Source organism: Montipora capricornis, chromosome 8 (assembly GCF_036669925.1).
Source record: "Montipora capricornis isolate CH-2021 chromosome 8, ASM3666992v2, whole genome shotgun sequence".
Taxonomy (NCBI): domain Eukaryota; kingdom Metazoa; phylum Cnidaria; class Anthozoa; order Scleractinia; family Acroporidae; genus Montipora; species Montipora capricornis.
This window is the reverse complement of record NC_090890.1, coordinates 32,065,234-32,082,797: the sequence shown is the minus strand read 5'-3', so window position 1 is coordinate 32,082,797 and position 17,564 is coordinate 32,065,234. Positions and strand designations below refer to the sequence as shown.

Here is a 17,564-nt window from a genome sequence, read left to right as displayed (position 1 = left end):
CGTCTTGTCCATCTTAAAAATTGGAGCATTTGCTGTAAAACGCTCCTTCTCCTTTTTGTTCCTACAAAATGTCCCCTTAGATGTACTTCCGCACCTTTATTAACCGGGTCTCCCACCCAAATAAGTCATTTACTTGTACATGGCTTTGTATGGTGCCCTAAAATATCCCTCAAAGGAGAAGACACATGAAATATGCAGTTAATGTACAGACAAGTTGATAAATTACTGTTCCTACCCCTTTGCTATCAATCTTGACTTTCTTGAAATGAACAAGAGCATCCTTCAAATTCAAAGGAGCTCCAACGTCCACATGTTTAAATCCAGAGTCAATACTGTTGTCACGTGGATAGGAAAATATAATTAGTAAGCTTTACAACGAGTTGTTGTAATCATTGTTTTTCTTCTAATCAAGATCCTATCAGTAGAGGACAATAGAGCGGTATTCAAATGAGTGTCGTAAAAGCAAAACCAAACTTTGGTGCATGAGTTATTACTTTGGCCAATCAAAAACTGAGGACGGAGACAATCCAGTAAACCAATCAAAACTCGAAGTAATCACACGTAGCCGACACAAAGTGCGGGAAAATGTGCACTCGCGAGCCACGATTGGTTTTGGTTTCACTTCTGATTGGTTGAAAATATGGCGCGAGAACTTTGGCAATTATCGTTTTCTCAGATTTGCCCCTGGATGTTCAAAAAAGTGGACAGCGGCTATTCACAGGACATGTAAATCGGAAAACGTAATGAAAACTAATTTATTTATCCGATTGGCAGTAATAAATGGCCTTTTTATTCAATCGACACAAAATGTGATATCAGACTGACCCGCCGTCATCAATGATAATGTTGCCACCAAAATAATCCTTGAATTCAACTGATTCATCTTCTTGACACTCACGGTGCTGAATGGCTGCGTCGTCCAGCTAAAAAATAAAAAAAACAACCAAGCAACAAACAAACAGTTTCCTCCGTGTCCATTTTTCATATTCATGTTTGTCTCCCAAGTCCGGAGAAAATGGACGGGTTGACCATATACCCGGAAAACAAATTGTTCAAAGTGGAAAAGGTAACCGATAACCGAAGAAAAGATAGGGCGTTACAGTATCTAAAAATTTTGGGAAAACGTAATGCAAACAAAGGGTATATGATGTGAAGGTACATATGATTGTACGAACTACCAACTAAAAACACATTTACTTTTCTCCTTGCCGGCAAATTTTAACACGATCAACCCCAATTCCGGTTGAGATGGCGTCTGCAGTCTGCAAACTCATATGCACCATATCAACACAATGCTAACATTTCCCCCCTTTTCTTACGTATGTATCCAGTTCAACAGTCTTGTAAGCAGCTGTTCCATATTCGTCCTCAGTAGAATTCTGTCCGATCCAAAAATGCACATGGTGTGATCTATCCGGCTTCTACAAGAGATAAATATAACTGACCGAAATATTCAACTTTTCATAAAATGGGCGGGTATTTTCTTGTAAAAAGACAGCAAAGTTGACAAGGAGAAAGAGAGAGAGATCAAAGAATAAACACGTCAAGGCAAAGCGCCAATTTATCATGCGTGCCCTTCACAATACCAGCCTCAGTGCCATACTATTTTTAAATAGTATGTGGGTTTTTGTTTTTCAACTTCCCGCAGTTTACGACTAGAGGTTGTTGGATGGGATGGACGGTTTGCCGTCCTCATCCAAGCTAAAAGACAGGAAATTCTTACCATTGTCTTGTAGATGTAATTTCGGCGACATAGACGCCGAAACCCCCGACTTCCCGCACAGTAGTCTGTCCAATTTCTAGTCAATTCAGTCTATCGATGGCACGGTTAAAAATGTCCCTACGTATGCTCCTTCTAGTCAGTTATTCTCAGGACTCGGGTAAGTACTTCTATGTATTTGAACATGCAAGCGACAAAAATTAGTAAAGTAATTTACCAGCTAAGATAATTGTGCAAAAAAAAAAAAGTGCACACCTTTGAACCTTCTAGCTTTTCACTGTACAAAACTATGTAGGAGTCACCACTGTAGAACCTTCCGTACTTTTCCTTTGGCCAATCTTTCACCTTCATTAACCAAAAAAAGATAGAAAGAGCGTCTAGAAGTCATCATCATCATAATCATCAACTTTATTTATACAAGGAGTTGATCCTTCTTTGTGGATTCACGAAACACTGAAACACAAAAACGATGACTACGGCTTCACGAACGTCAAGCCAGCATTTTGAAAGGCACTCGTGTGCCTTTCTTCTCACTAGCTCCAGAATGACGTAAAATTGACAGAGTAGGATTGGACACTGTTGAGACTATTAAGTACAATCTCCTATGGCACCAAAGACAGCTGATTCCTATATCCTGGCTCATTCTTAGCTCTTGCTCAATTTTTTCACATCAAATTTTATTGATCGGAGGATTTTAGATGAAATCAAGATGATGGATACTCTGTTTGAACTTTAGAGAGCGCTGGAAATCTTAGTCCTTTTAAGGAAAATACAGGACATCGAGTCCTACTGACTGAATATTAATAATATTATTGTGTCCGACTGACTGAATATTAATATTAATAAACTGGTAAAACTGCTCCATGATTAACTCAGCAAAACAAATTTGAAGATGACTTTCTATGCGCCCATAGTCAAGCATAGAAAGATTTTAAAGCTAAACACATTTTATTTTACCAGCATGGATCTAAATTTAAGGAATCCATCTTTCTAGCTTTCGAGAAATTCCTAAAAAAACCATACGAAACTAATTTTACGAAACTGTCTTTCTTTTTGTCATTTTTCTTGGTTGGCATTGTCAGGTAGATTAGTTTCAAGGTGTTCAAATAATGCCGTTGTTTGCATAAATGTTAAATGAAAGTATGTTAACAGTCTGCAAACCAATCAGTTTTAAGACATTGAATGTTACTAAATTTATGCTTCTTTAGCAGATGTCAAAAAGTTATCCAAACAAAGCTACCAACCTCTAACTTTTCGATCCTCCATACTCTCAATCCTACATTATCTTCCATCCCTCTCCAAGCTGGCTCGTGTTGGGCTGAACTCTTCTTGAGCTGAAGTGACCATTTAAAAGATGATTCGAAACGTCTTGAAAACCTTGAAAATGCAGTTTTCTTCCAGGATTTTTTCAAAAAACATAGTCCATCTCACTTTTTCATATTCTTGAATTAAATTAAACAACAGCTTACCGCTCTGTCTTCGTTGGACCCAAGCTTTTCTACATTTGAATCTCTCAAATTGTAAACTTTCGCCCTTACCAGACTACTCATGACTGCAATTTAAGGAATTTTAAACGTCAGGGAAAGAGGTCGTATATTCTGTTTTGTCAACGAAGAACAACTTTCTTCACAACAACGCGGTCAAGATAACTATGGCAGAAAATCATTCGTGGATATCTGAAATCTAATTGGTCAGCTAATCCAATCCTAAAATAGTTATGAAGTTTACTTCTGTCGTGTGGATACCTTTCAGTATACAGCTGTTTCGAGAAAGGTTGTCCGAAAGGAGCATAAAAGCGTACGCGACAATGCCGAAAGGCATGATGGTAAACTATCAGTTTGAATCAGCGAAAACATGACGGCAATGCTCTAGAAATACATGCTCATGCTATGTTACTGACATTTAGAAATGAGTGAGTTTTAAAATTCAGTCAAATGATCCAGGCCATGAATTAGTAACGAAGGGCTAGGATTCACAGACAAAGCATGATTCTGACGACTTTTGCCTTACTTATTTTATATCATGTTTTGCAGAGAAAGTCGGAGAAATGTACCACAAATCGTGACGCACGTGAAGAGCCATCGTTTTGGCTAATGAACCCTTTTATTTTTGGACGTGTTTTGGTGGCCTGATAGCGTGAGAGAGCTTCAACATAAGCCTGTGCGTACTGCCACTTCATCAACGCTATATCCAAAGAACTCTTTCATCCAAAGAGCTCGCCATCGTTGATCTTCACTATGTAAGTTGAATTTATTTTATTGAATATCTCCCACACTACCTTTCGGCATTAACGCGAACGCTCTTACGCTTCTTTTGGACAGTATTTTTCGAAACAGCTATATGCTTTCGTTTGAAGTTTATCAATTTTTAATCATTGCCGACTTGCTTCACCTTAAGCTGTGTAAAGTTTCTGGTAAAGCCTCAGTACCTTATAACTTCGAAAAAAAAGTTTGATATCCCACGCGCTAGACAAGAGGAGATGAAATTTAAGCCGACATTTAAGATTAACTTACAGAGCTGTGCTTCTCTAATTCCATGGAAACGTATGCATGTCTCCATGGGACACCGTGGTGATTCATGCATCGGATCCACCGGACTACACATATAGAGGCTTATAATATAAAACTATGGAAATTTGGTTGTTTTGTATCAGGCCTAGAGCATTACTTAGTACATTCTGCAATTCAAAGTTTGCACATTGAAATGCAAATAACTTTCAGATGTTACTGTTATTCATTTTTTTCGACTTTTGACGGGCGTTCGTAACCAGCGGCCATCAATTTCTGAGACGAAAGAAAAAAAATTCGCCTTTTTGACATGGTAATCTCCCTTTTTGTTTCTCATTCCCGCAATAATATATGTTCGTCACGACGTAAATTGAAATAGAAAATACTCTATTCCTTGACTTGTCAGCAAACAATGAAGCTTGCCTCAAAATCTTCGACGATTTTCTTGCAAATAGACCATTTTACAGTTGTAGCTAAGTTACCTGGCCTACGAATGGAAGCGAGGCTGCCGGTGACCCTGTTTTGATACAAACCTCCATGCTTTTGTAATGTTAATACAGACTAATTAGAATTGCAACAACACAATTTGCATGATAAAAGCAGTGGGGGCTCTATCAATGCAAGGTCACCGGCAGCCTCGCAGCCATTCATAGGCTAGGTCGCAGAGCAAACAACTGTAAAATGGCCTATTATTAGCTTGACTGTCTGTTCCGATGTGCTGAAGACCTATAATCACGGGTATAATCAATGTAATTATTAAGGCTTATGATATTTTCTTACCTCAGTATAGACTTCCTGTTTCTTACGTAAGATTTTGTAAGTCTTTCTTTATTTACGAAAGGAACGGAATGTTACGATATAAACGAATTTGAAACTGGTTATCTTTTTTATTTTATTTTTTTCAGTTTGAGGAGATCTTTGTTTGCTTCGTATTAGTTTGCCATCAGGAGTAAATCTCGTTAAAAAGTGCATGGGAATAAGTCGGCCTTGGTCCCTTGGAAGTTGTTTCTCGCCAAGCACAACCATGATTTTGGAAGAAATTAACGGGCTGCATTACATTTCCGTCGCATATTCAGCGTTTCAAGTACTTCTAATAAAATTGAAGAAAACAGACTATCAATGAAACCGTAGCTAATCGAAGGACTGGTTATGAAACCTTAAAGCTTTAAAAAGCGAGAACAATGTTGTCGCAATCGATGTTGAATTGACAGTGACAGTGCACAATCTTTTGTTTTTGCTTCGCACGGGTTCGCAAATTAGTTGCGCATAATTTAATCGAAAGAATTGATTGGTTATCTTCTCGAAGGAAGGTGTGTTTGTGCACCGTCAAGGCCAAAAATACGGACAAAAACATGAAACAAAAAGACTTGCCGAGTTTTATAACCATCTCCATGCATTAACTATGAAACGCAGGGAATCAAAACACTGAATACTGGTTCGCTGAGTGGATGTGACCACGCCTTCTAAGGCTACGTTCACACGGTACCGGACGAATTTTCTACCGGTTGAAAATTTGACCGTACATTTTGTTCGCACGGAACCGTGCAATAGTTTTTGCTCTGTTCACAAGGAACTGACGAATCGGACTTAAGTTTAACCTTTGTCAGTGGTTTTACCATCTGTTCATGCGCAGAGCGCTACTTAGCGAAATCCAAAATGGCGACAAGAAAGAGAAAGGCTAACAATAGTAGCTGAGTTACCACGCATTCATGCAACCACGCCTTTGCCGTGCAAAAATTTAGACGGTCAAGGTGTTCACAGCGCGCCGGTTAAATTTTCGACCGTACCGGCTGAAAATTCGTCCTCGATTTTGGCGTTCAAATTTTTGAACGGCGAGGCGTCTAAATTTTCGTACGTTTAGCGTGGATCCGTGTGAACGGAACCCCTAAATGGACGAATTTTCAACCGGTAGAAAATTCGTCCGGTACCGTGTGAACGTAGCCTAAAATACATTACAAAGACAAAGAAATTGAAGAAAACGCACGTAGCCAGTATAATGCCAACACGAGAAAACGCTGAAAATCAGGGTGTGTTTGGATTTCATTGGTTCAAAGTGCGACCTAAGATTTCTCTACTAATCAGAAAACGCAGTCGCCCAAAAACAAGACAGTTTTTCCTGAATATGTGTTTGAGTCTACAGAGTAAAATTCATTCAGGATTTTAGCACTTGACTGAGAAGTTGCGATCGCATGCAAAGCAAACAGTCAAGGTATCATTCCCTCTGGCCTGCGGGAGAAGCCAAAGGGAATGGGGTGCGAAATACTCCTGTCCAATTCCCTTCCAAGCTTCGCCGCTCTTTCCTCAGTCGCGCACTACAAAACTGACAAAAAAGTCAGGGTACCATTTATTCACCACCAGTTATGAACACCTTCACCCGCCCCGTTGTGGAACGTTCAGGGGTGGTCCTTTTTTCAATTAAGAAGAGTGTTTTGTTTTCTCTTGTTCTATATCTCAATTCATGGTCTTGTCCCGGCTTGTTTATCCCTAAAAAGGATTTATGTTTCCTGATTTCCTCCTTTGGTTTTGCTCCTCTATTACCCAATTTAGTAGAGACCTTGTTTTCTTGATTCTTGTCCAAAACCCCCTGGAGACCGTCTTGGTTGACTCGGGACCGGCGATCTCAAAGAACATTAGCCGGTTCCAGGCTCCCAGATAGTCGGGAAAAAGAGAAAAGGCGACCCAAGCCCCCACTCATTTTTCACACGCATCTTTTTTTCTCTTTCCCTACTATCTGGGGGCCTTGAACAGGCTAAAAGAGCATTGACTGAAATCCCGCATGCCATTTGTTTTCTTTCATTTATTTCTCATCATTCATAAGTCTAAAGAATCTAAAAAAGAGCATTTTGAATTGTAATGCTACCTAACTTTGCATGAACGTGAAATGTTGCAAGATCATTGCTTAAAACACAGTTTCAGTGCCACGGCATGAAATATGCTTTCTTTCAGTGGAGATGAGGAGAATCTACATATGGCCAAATTATCTTTTCGTCTGCGTTCGAACCGTGAATTGAAACTGAAAAAAAAAAGAAAAAATGTTATTAGAATCGTGATGTAAACACACTAAAAGCTATTTGTCCTTCTATTTTAAACAGCAGCGGGAGAGGAAATTTCTTTTATGATAGCTGTAGTGTAAAACCTTTATTCTCGCCACCAGAGCCTCGGATCTTCTGCCTGCGCCTGACCCGAGCCTCTGGGAAAATCTATGTAAGAGCAAATGCGCCATGGGGTTGTTATAGCCAAAAACTGGCTATTTGAACCTTACGGTCCCTGTTCACTCCTCGTGCAAACATGATTGTACCAATCAGAGACGCTATTCATTGTTCTTTACAAAAACCAATTAAAAGACACTTGGTTTCAGGGTTCCCCAGAGCTCTTCTCTCCGTCAGTCATGGGCAAAAGTGAAGAGCCCTGGGGTCGAAATTGGTAAAGGAATTTTTCGATATATTAAGATTCAGCTTGATAGTGAGGCAGTGAGGACAAAGACAAAGAAAGTGGATGATATGTAAATATTCTTCACATTCAAGCTGAATATTTGATTTTTCGAAAATGGCCTCATCATGCAACAAAGGCGCCAAATCGAGTTTGACATCGGAGTCAAAGCAACCTGGAATTACAAGGCATTCAAAGGTATAAAATACACTTACTTATGAACCAATAGCAGCATTGAGCTGAGTCGATAGCTGCCCTTCTTTGACCACAGTAATGGGTATGCAAGGATGTTTATCTTCATCGGGGCAAAACTTTAGATAGTACTGTTAATCATGACAAAAACATTGAGAAAATTAGTGAATACTCGAGAAAATTCAATAATCGAAAGTATTGCACTGCCACCTTTTGTTTGGGTCCGAAGTAAAAGCCATTTCCGAGTTCATATCTGTCACCCCCCCTCCCTCTTCCTTCAAAGCTAGTCTGAGTGCGAAGTTTTTGTTATGGGAATTAGGTTTACTTTACCTATAGATGAAAACTAATTTTCATAAGAAAAACTTCGCACTTAGACTCTCCTTGAAGAAGAGGCAAACATGAACTTGGAAATGGCCTATTCGTTGTTGCCGTGTCCCCGACTTTGTATTTGTCTTCCTTCCCTTGTTATCTTAAGTCTGAATTTTTCTTTTTTTTTTTCTGGCTTTCTTTGTCAGTAACTATTTGGTGCCGTAGAAACAGCCTGTTTCCCATATGGAAGCAATTATTTAATGGTAGTTCCTTGTGCTTGTAAAGCCGTAACTATGTAAGGAGAAGAGAAATTCCTTTGATGCACTATGATCCAAGTGATCTTGGATCAGTGATCCTTTTTCGGATCATCCCAAAGGAACGCATCCTTACATTTGGAATATTGCAACTGCTCCTGTTTTGAGGAGCAGAATTGACGGGATACATTGTGACGCTTATAAACAGCGACGCACCACCGGTATTACCTGGAATTCTGGACAAACCATATCACCAGGATTGAAAAGTCAAGCGATGACACAGACATAAAGATGCGAGAGGAAATCTGACTTACATGGCCGATAATCAAGCCTATCCCGTGGTCACCCTTCCAGTCTTCGCCAATGCGTATGAACAGGTGATCATCACTATCCCTTTTTCCGAAGCGGATGTCCACAACCGACACTAAAATTCGAAAAAACAAACGAAATATTAAAACCGAGATTTCCCAGTTCTCATGAGTTTATGTTTCGATGTCAAAAAAGAGTGTATGGTAGCTAGTCTCATCAAATACACCTTATTCCAAAATGGCCGCCATTTTAGTATTCTTTTGTTTGATTGCAAATTGCCCCTTTTGGCCTTGTTCAAGGTCAAATATTCTTTTGAATTTTACGTTTGAAAGCGAGGCCAAAAGGGTCAGTTTGCAAGGCAAAAAAAGAATACTAAAATGGTGTCTACCCCATAGCTATCACGGTTTCAGATGCCAAAATGAATATAATGCCTCACTTGAATGGAGTGAACTTGTTTAGTTTGTTAACGTCAACGGACATCCTTGAAGTTTGAGAGCAACACAGTCATTCAAATTAAATCTTAAATTTGAAAGGCGACATTTTAAATATCTATTAAAAACACCACTTTTCCCGAAAACTTGAAATAAATGATTCCTCGTTTTTTTCAAACTGACAAAGGGTGTCTGCCTTGTTAACTATATTTTCAAGGTGGCGTTTACGTCGGACTTAAACACTTATTAACCTTCATTTGATTTCATCCTCCTTATAGAAACATCAGGCCCTTCAGCTTCTCTCCGGAAAGTTAACATTTCCTCAAATTTCATTTGAGGGTAGGCATCTCTAAGAAAAACAGCAAAAATTTACGACGTTGGAATGAAATTTAATTGTGAGTGATATTGATCGCTGGATATGTGAGGGTTGGAAAATGAACGCGGGTCATCTTGTTTAGATGTGGTGGGTAACTCAAAGACATGCCAAGATTGTTAACAAGTATTTGAGGCACAGTAAAAAAAAATAAAGAAGAATTGTCCAAGTGCCTTAAAGGGGCTAGGTCACGCAATTTTAGGCAATTTCAGCATTGATCAAATGGTCATAGAATTAACTGAAATAACAAAATAACGGCTCAGAACTATAGAGGAACTCAAACAAAACACAGGAAAGCTAAGGAGAGACAAGGATTGACAAAACTGGAGAGGATTGAAATGGATTGCATTTGGGTAAATTTGAAAAAGGTCGGCCCACCTTTTTTCAAATTTACATCAGTTTATATCAAAATGTCATTTAAACAGTAGCCTGCGAAAGCATCCTTTTCTCCTTCGGTCTTCGCCGCTGGGGACGTTTCCTCCTGAGGAGGAAACGTCCCCAGCGGCGAAGAGCGAAGGAGAAACAGATGCTTTCGCAGGCTGTTTAAACAGCTGGAAAATCATTCTCAATTGTTACGTGGCCGTGATTTTGCAAATGAAAGACTCTTGCTCTGCCAATTTGACGTTTAGAGCTCATAACTAACAAAATTAAACAAAATTACCTAAAACAGCGTGACCTAGCCCCTTTAAGGCCTACCTGATACATTTCCTACAGGTTATGGGAAATACAGCATAATCAAAATCCCCGGCGCTGATTGGCTGTTTTAATGTAAATTATGCAGAAGGCGCTCAAGAAGCTTTGAGAAAAGTGCTATACCCATCGATCTTACCCTTTGTGTTTAAGCATATCCATCCTGCTAACCACTGTGAACATCATCTTCTTCTTCGTCCCCCAAAATGCGAAAGTCTGTCGTTGACCATGGAAATCAAAATGCGTGAAAATATAAAATCCAGCTAAGATACGCGTGGCAAGACATGGAATTATTTCTTAACTAGTGGAGGAAAAAGGCGCGACACTGACAAAGATGTTAGATATTGAACGAGGCAGCACCAAGAATATGAAAACAGGGGAGAAAATGAATGTTTTACCTCTCGTACGGAAGGCTTTCGCTTTTTAGCTTGGTTTGGGAACAAATCCAACATGGGGTGATTTTTCGACTCCGGTTTATTGTCATCTGAGAAAAAATAAACAGACTATTAAGATTAAAAAACAAGGAAGCAACGACGAACTTCCCTTGAAATCCCTGTGTTTTTACGCTTCAGGAGTCCTTTCGGATCCCGGGAAAAGGCATTTAACAAAAGAAACAGAGAAAAAAAAATCATGCAAAGAAAACTCTGTATTAGATATACAGTCATTTGATTGATACAAATTCCTTTAATTTGTTTGTCATTGCTAAAATGGGGGTTAGCCGAGCTGGCATATGCATAGTTTCGAGGTAACATTCTTCAATTTTTCACATACTCATGAGGCTAGGGAGATTCAGAAGGAGAAACGAATTTCAAAGAATAATTTATTGGCCATAATTTTTGTATTTGGTTTATAAGGGTTTACCAATAATGATGAAAAATGGAATCTTACCAACCGTCTCCACTTTAATCCCTAAACCTCTTCGCTCAATCTTGAAACATAAAAGGGAGAGAACGCTTCTAAATATTAACGAAATGTACCTGACTCTAAAACAATATATTTTTTCGGCCTTAAATCTTTTTGGGGAGCTTTAATCTGTTTTTTTTTTGTCCTGTACTAGATTAATTAACACACAAAGGGAAAGACTTGATTGGCCGGAGGGCTTTTCTGATCTTTTCTGTGAAATCGTACAGGTGCTTTGGCTTAAAAAGGCTTCACAAGATAAGCAAAAGTAGGAGGTGTGGATACATTATTGAAATTAAAACAGTGTATGGGAGATCCCTTCTTCTGTTTTGCAGACAGCCAGCCGTGGTGCGAGGAGGTTCACGGTTGTGTGGTTCACCGGGCGCTTGTCATCACTTCAGCGCATATTATAATGACTGTAAATTGCTGCAAAGCAGGTTTTTACAATACCACAAGATTATTGGCGTATTCTAATACTCTGAGAGCCTTCTTGTCATTCTTGTTGACTCCTTTTCCAATCCACTGAAACAAATGGCAAAGAACGAAGTTTAGCAGTTAGATTTCATTGAACGGAATTGCATGGGCCGGCATCAGGGTTTTCGGACGTATTTCTGAAAACACCAGACGTGACAGTTTTTGGCACCGCTAGGCTCCTTGGAGCGCCCGAGCTACCAAAATAAAAATAAAAAGAACACTCAGAAATGCTGTTTCTAGTGTTTATGGGACCCACGAATCGGTTTCTCAGGCAAGGCTGGAGTTCACTCAAATTCTCTTTAAAAAGTATAAAAAAAAATTTTTATAATAAAAAAATTTAAAAGCCCTGAAATATTGGCATCAATGTACCGGACATGAATGGGAAACGACCGGACGAAACGTCTAGCCTTCGGCCTCAAACGAAAAGCCTGCGTCGTTATAAGGGTCGCGCATTACCAACTGAAACTAAGTCGCGGTGTTTTACCAAGCCATTATTTTGGATTTAGTTCGGGCGAGAACAAAGCGTGGCAAGAAAGGCATCGATCTGTTTTTCATTTGACGTCACAAACTGCATTGCTGTTCACAACTCTTGCTATTCGCCCTTGTCACACGGTGGCCATATTGTCCCGGGAGACCAAAAGAACTTTGTTTTACCACGCCAAGCCTCGCAGTGGAAACCATGGGGATGAGGCTTGGCGTGGTAAAACAAATTAAAGCATTTTTGGTCTACCGGGACAATATGGCCGCCTTGTGACAAGGGCGAATGCATGCGAAAGCAAAACGTGTAAAATGACATATCTCGTGCATCCCAACACACACAGATAAGTGAACAATTTTTTGTCGTGACTGCGGATACGTAGTTGGAGCAAAACATTCCCGACACCTCTCCTTCTTAAGTAAAGGGAGACGTGATCAAGGAAGGGGCCCAGAAAAAAGCAAAACTTGTTTTCTGTTTGCTACTGGTAGACACAGTTATCATAACGACACATAACGAAGTGGTATTACCCGGTAGATCCTGGTTCCATTGTCAACTATCATGACATCATTCGAATCCAGTGCACCTCGCTTCAAAGCTGTTTCACGGACACAGATATTGCGCTGGAAATACAAAGTAAACCAAAGAATCTTTTTGCAGTACATCTTGAGACAGATGTGGAGAACGACTTGGCCAATATTAAATTAATTACGATTCAGTGAAAGCGAAAGCTCATCGCCGTTATTCAACGATGGAACAGCTTAATTAACAAGTTAAGAAGCTTGAGTAATTAATACATGCCCGTAAAAAAGAACTCAAAAAAACGAATTTTGTATTGTTCAGGCTTTTTCCAAATGATTAATTTGTTTAACTGTGATGTTCTCTTCTGGTTCTCTTCGATAAATGTCGAGGGCTTGGCCCCACGAGGCCACGTAGCCAAAAATAATTGCATCAGGAGGGAATTTGCCGGTTGGGGGTGTAGGGATGGCGCTGTGGTAAGAGCACAGTCGCCTCCCACCAATGTGGCTCGGGTTCGATTCCCAGGCTCGGCGTCATATGTGGGTTGAGTTTGTTGGTTCTCTACTCTACACCGAGAGTACGTACGGAGTGTGTGTACTCCGGCTTTCCCTAATCCTAAATCCCTAATCCTCAAAAACCAAAATTTGATTTGATTTGCATTGATTTGCTTATTTCAATTTACAGTGTCCCCAATTAGTGCTCCAGCACTTTTGCATATCAAGAAGTAGAATACAATGAGAAATTTTTGAAGAATGTAAATAAAAAAATCTACGCCTGCGCTACCAAGAGAATAGAGAAGAACTCTGAGACGAATCCTGGGCTCACCCCAAATGGTCCTGTGATGCGGAGAAGGCGCGTTTTGTATTGTGAATGAAGGTTACAGTTGACGCTCTCTTCAGACCTGCGATAAAATAGATGCAGATAATGAGATTACACAACACCGATGAAATGGTCCTTCTAAATCTTCATGGCTTCTTCGTCATCGTTATTGGTTCTTCCCCGTTTGCCTTGGATGCAAGAGATGTGCTGAATTTAGTGAGGCAGCAAAATCCGTTTGCCGTCTTTCATAAGCGTGAAGCCTCATCTCTCGATTTTGCGCTTGACTAAGGTTGCGAAATCGAAAACAAGGTGGGTGAAAAGGATAAGGATCGAATGGGGAGCTAGCGCAACATGCAGTGATGTCTAGAACACTGAAAACGTCCTATGAAGTCGACAATGGCTTTAAATGTTCCTATTTTTTTCCTTTTCAGGAGAGCAAAGTGAATATCCAATGTCGCACTAGAGGGATTTTGTATAACAATCAATTTGTTAAATTTTTGACATTCCCATGTATTTCCTCTAGACAGTTTAACCTCGCTCGCTCACCAAGTGGAGCCTCTATCCCCCATATTTGGCCGGTGAGTCAACTCTTTCCCGAGTAGATTTATTCATAGAATACCTCCCTTGGGAGAATCAGCGGGCCAAAAGCCAATCAAAACAGAGCTATCTCAGCGGGAAGGGAAGTATGATACTTTTCGCGGGAAAAACCTGTTCCTAAAAATACATTTACTCGGGAAAGGATTGACTCGAGGAATTAGTAGAGATAGAGGTTCCCGTTAATGAGTTCCTGCTTCACTGTAACTGTACCCCATGAATGGGTTAGAATATCGCCAAAGTGTGGTTGCAATGTTTTGACCACTGTGATGACGAATACCGTTGTCGATAAGAGTACAGACAACGCTGAACCACTTTCGATTTGTTAAATTTCCTCTGGGAAATATATTTCTTTTAAAGAAACTACGGTGGAAACGCAAGACAAAACATTGCAACCACTTTTAAGGGAAGGCTTTAGCTCTTGAATGAACAAAGTCTCTTTAATTTTGCAGTGAAAGTCAGTTTTTCCGGACGCTAAAATGTCAAAGTGATCCCATTTAATGTCGTGGCCAGTGGTTTTCACATGATCAGCAATGGCTGATGAATGGTCACTTTTAGCTAGGGACTTGAAATGTTCTGTTTTTCTGTCATGGAGAACAAGAGTTTAAATGTGGTATTATTTGTGTCCCAGCAAACAGAGCTCGCCCAGAGCAATTCCTTGCCAGCAATATCAGTCATATCAGACTGTATGGAGCATGAAGCATAAAAAAGTTTCACTGTTTTTTTCATTGACTCACCCTCCTTTTAATACAGTGAAGTCTTCAAAATAACCTGTGAACCGCTTCGATTCGAAGTCTTGAACTTCTCTGTGAACAAGTGGTGTTCCATCCATCTAAAAAAAAAACAGGCAACGATTATGGCATAACTTTATATGTTTTGAATGCTGCCTGGTAACCTTTCAAAGGAAGTCTGAAGTTCTTTTCTTTCTTCCTGGAGTGCCTATTTCCTCGAAAGGAATTTCTTGCTAAAATCACGTCTCTCACCGCTTCATCCAAGGCCATTGCATTGTGAAGACCTTTTTCATAAAGTTCCTTCGGTGCTTGCTTTCCTACCCAGCAGTGAATGTCGTAGCTTATCTAAAAGGTAAGAAACACTAGTGCTGCCATCTCAAGTCTAATTGCCAACAATTTCTCATGAGCGCAGTTCATTCTCGCGCGTGCGCACGGTTGAATGAATCGAAGGACACTGATTGCCTACCAAACATTCTGCTGCCGAACAATCAAAAAATTGCCTGCAGTAGCCCCGACGTTACTTAGTTTTTCCAGCTCTTTTAAGTCATCGACAAACTTGGTGGTTTTTATAAGCGTCTTTCACGTTCCCAATTGATTGCCGGAAGGCGTCATTTACGGTCACTTGATACAATCGTACGTTTTCAAGCCCTCATCAGCGGCTATGTATTTTTAACCGCAATGAAAGAAAATTAGCAAGAGCTTCAGGCAAACTCCTTATCATTCCTACCGTGGTATTTTTTGCACAGTTCAAAATTATGTACACTTCATCGCTGAAAAACTTTCCTTTGGCAGCTAATTCCCATTCTACAACCTCCTGAAAAAAAGAAGGAAAATATCAGGCTAGCAAGTGCGCTCTTTGATGACTAATCAAGCAAGGCACCAATGCAATCCTCGCTGCATTAGATTGTCGATTAGATTTTCGGTGTAGAATGTTATTAGGGCATCCCCCCTTTTTTTCGTTTACCTTCGAATGCGTTTCCCGATACTGGATCGGTCGGTCGGATTGAAAAAAAAAAAAACAGTTAAAAAAGTCACAAGAAGACTCTGAATAGGGAAGGGTTTAACTACGTAATTACTTTTTTTTTTTGAAAATGCCAAAAATTTGGGTTGGTGGGACGGCGGTAAACGAAAAAAAGAGGGGATGGCCTAAAAAAATAGACAAATTCACCGGCCATGCGTTATCGTAGACAGTTGTTTAGGAAAGAATTATTTCTTGTGTCTGTTTTTACTAAGGTTACTTTCTCCCATACTGTTGGACCCCACCCCCACTGACTTCTCAATTTTGCTTATATTTTGCCAGCTGCTGACTTACAGTTACTTTTTCCTTATTTGGAAAAGAAAGTGTACTTCTGAAAAGGTGTCCTCCGCGAGAGGAATTCATTCCAAACAAAGTGGTCTTAAAATCGTCACGTTTGAAAAGTTTGTTATGTTTAAATTACTTCAATTTCGATTTGGAGTCGTCTTAAACCTCTTTGAGTTTTGAATGAAATTTTAAACAGCATTAAACACTTTTCCCGAAAAAAAACACATGAGATGATATTCTGGCTAACTTTTTAAAATTATGCAAAAGTTTACTTGAGGTACTCCAGCAGAATTATATCAGTTCCTCTTGAGGCTATAATTTTTAAATAAGCTTCGTAAATCAGTAAAACTGCTTTAATGACAAAATCTGGAAACTATCTTTTTTATGTGCGATTGTTTTTTATACTGATCCCTATATTGAAAGAGACTCTCTTTTCGCCGACTTCAGGTTGAAAATGTTTATAGTTCATTATGGATATCCCTCGTTTTTTCTTTTCAAATCGCCGATATACAGAGTCAATCAGATGTTAAGTATACCAATTGTGAATAAAAGGTAGGGAATCCACCAAACTTTCAAAAGTCCGGAAAATTAAAGAATTTTTGCAATTCAGCGTTGAGTTATCATTAATAATTACATGCCGAAATATTTTATCGACAAAATGTGAGCTAGCGCCGCTGTTTTCATTAACATATTCGTTCTAAACTAAGATTTCAACAGTTTTCCAATATTCTCAGGAGAGAGTGTTTGAAAAGACAAACTTGGCCGAGCAAATTAAACGTAGACAGGCTAAGTATATGTAATCAAAGCATATTTTACCGCGATGTATCTTAATCATTGACAAGCAATAGAAGGAGAAAAAGCTCCAAACTTTCAACTCTGTCAAATATAAATCGTCTTACGCCTTCTTCGGTGACTTTCCAAGCTTGCCGTCCGGAATCTTCAACATGTCTGAAACGTTCCTTCCATAGTCCCTACGCAGGGCAAAAATGAAAATTCTAAACTGTAACAAGCTGTCTGCCACGCAAGTTAAACTGAGCCAGTTTTTATCGCCTTACAGTAATCTCTGGATTTTCGGGGAAGAGCTTTATTTCCTCATCTTGCCAAACATATGGCGTTTGTTCCATTTTTTAAGGACAACGCAACTCGCGGTATTCTCAAATATGTTTTACCGCGAACAGATGAAATACAAACAATGTTCGAACGCTGGAACGAATGCTACTCCTTTAACCAAATTTATAGAAAAATTTTACTGTCAAAAAGAAAACTCTTGCAATGTTACTGGTTAGTATACACAAAAAAGTTTTTATTTTGCAGTTTCTAAACAAGAACCTTTTGTCATCGGCTTATGCAGGTAGGTTTCTACTCGCTTATGTGAAACTGTTCTCTGCATGGAATTTCACTCGTTTTAATTATGTATAAGTTCAACTATTGTCATCCTGAAGGACTTATTTAAGATACTTCGGCACCTACAGGCGGACTGAGTTGTGAAGAACAGCTTTGTTTTCCGTTTTAAAAGCTTTTATTGAAATGAATTT

General features: G+C 39.5%; 2 protein-coding genes across 3 annotated transcripts in view; both read right to left on the bottom strand.

The window, feature by feature from the left end:
* Positions 1-3,387, bottom strand: part of LOC138059579 (gelsolin-like protein 2) — an 11,212-nt gene extending 7,825 nt beyond the window's left edge. The window contains exons 1-6 of the mRNA XM_068905212.1: positions 3,190-3,387; positions 2,965-3,054; positions 1,976-2,065; positions 1,320-1,421; positions 826-923; positions 236-332 (exon numbers count right to left, since the gene is read on the bottom strand). Of these exons, the coding sequence (XP_068761313.1) occupies positions 236-332; positions 826-923; positions 1,320-1,421; positions 1,976-2,065; positions 2,965-3,054; positions 3,190-3,270 (558 nt within the window). The 5' untranslated portion in view covers positions 3,271-3,387. The remainder of the gene's footprint in view (positions 1-235; positions 333-825; positions 924-1,319; positions 1,422-1,975; positions 2,066-2,964; positions 3,055-3,189) is intronic.
* A 3,668-nt stretch (positions 3,388-7,055) lies between these two features.
* Positions 7,056-17,224, bottom strand: LOC138060547 (gelsolin-like protein 1). 2 transcript variants are annotated; one of them, XM_068906354.1, is made up of 15 exons: positions 17,085-17,224; positions 16,929-17,000; positions 15,454-15,540; positions 14,979-15,071; positions 14,733-14,827; positions 13,366-13,483; positions 12,594-12,686; positions 11,565-11,636; positions 11,103-11,142; positions 10,613-10,698; positions 10,354-10,430; positions 9,403-9,500; positions 8,726-8,835; positions 7,872-7,979; positions 7,056-7,240 (listed from the first exon to the last, which is right to left on the bottom strand). In XM_068906354.1, the coding sequence occupies exons 1-14, from the start codon at positions 17,151-17,153 to the stop codon at positions 7,872-7,874; spliced, it is 1,218 nt and encodes a 405-aa protein (XP_068762455.1). In that variant the 5' UTR covers positions 17,154-17,224; the 3' UTR covers positions 7,056-7,240. The 2 variants fall into 2 exon arrangements, with proteins under 2 accessions (XP_068762455.1, XP_068762456.1); XM_068906355.1 differs by having other exon boundaries at positions 13,408-13,483.
* Positions 17,225-17,564: the final 340 nt, after the last annotated feature.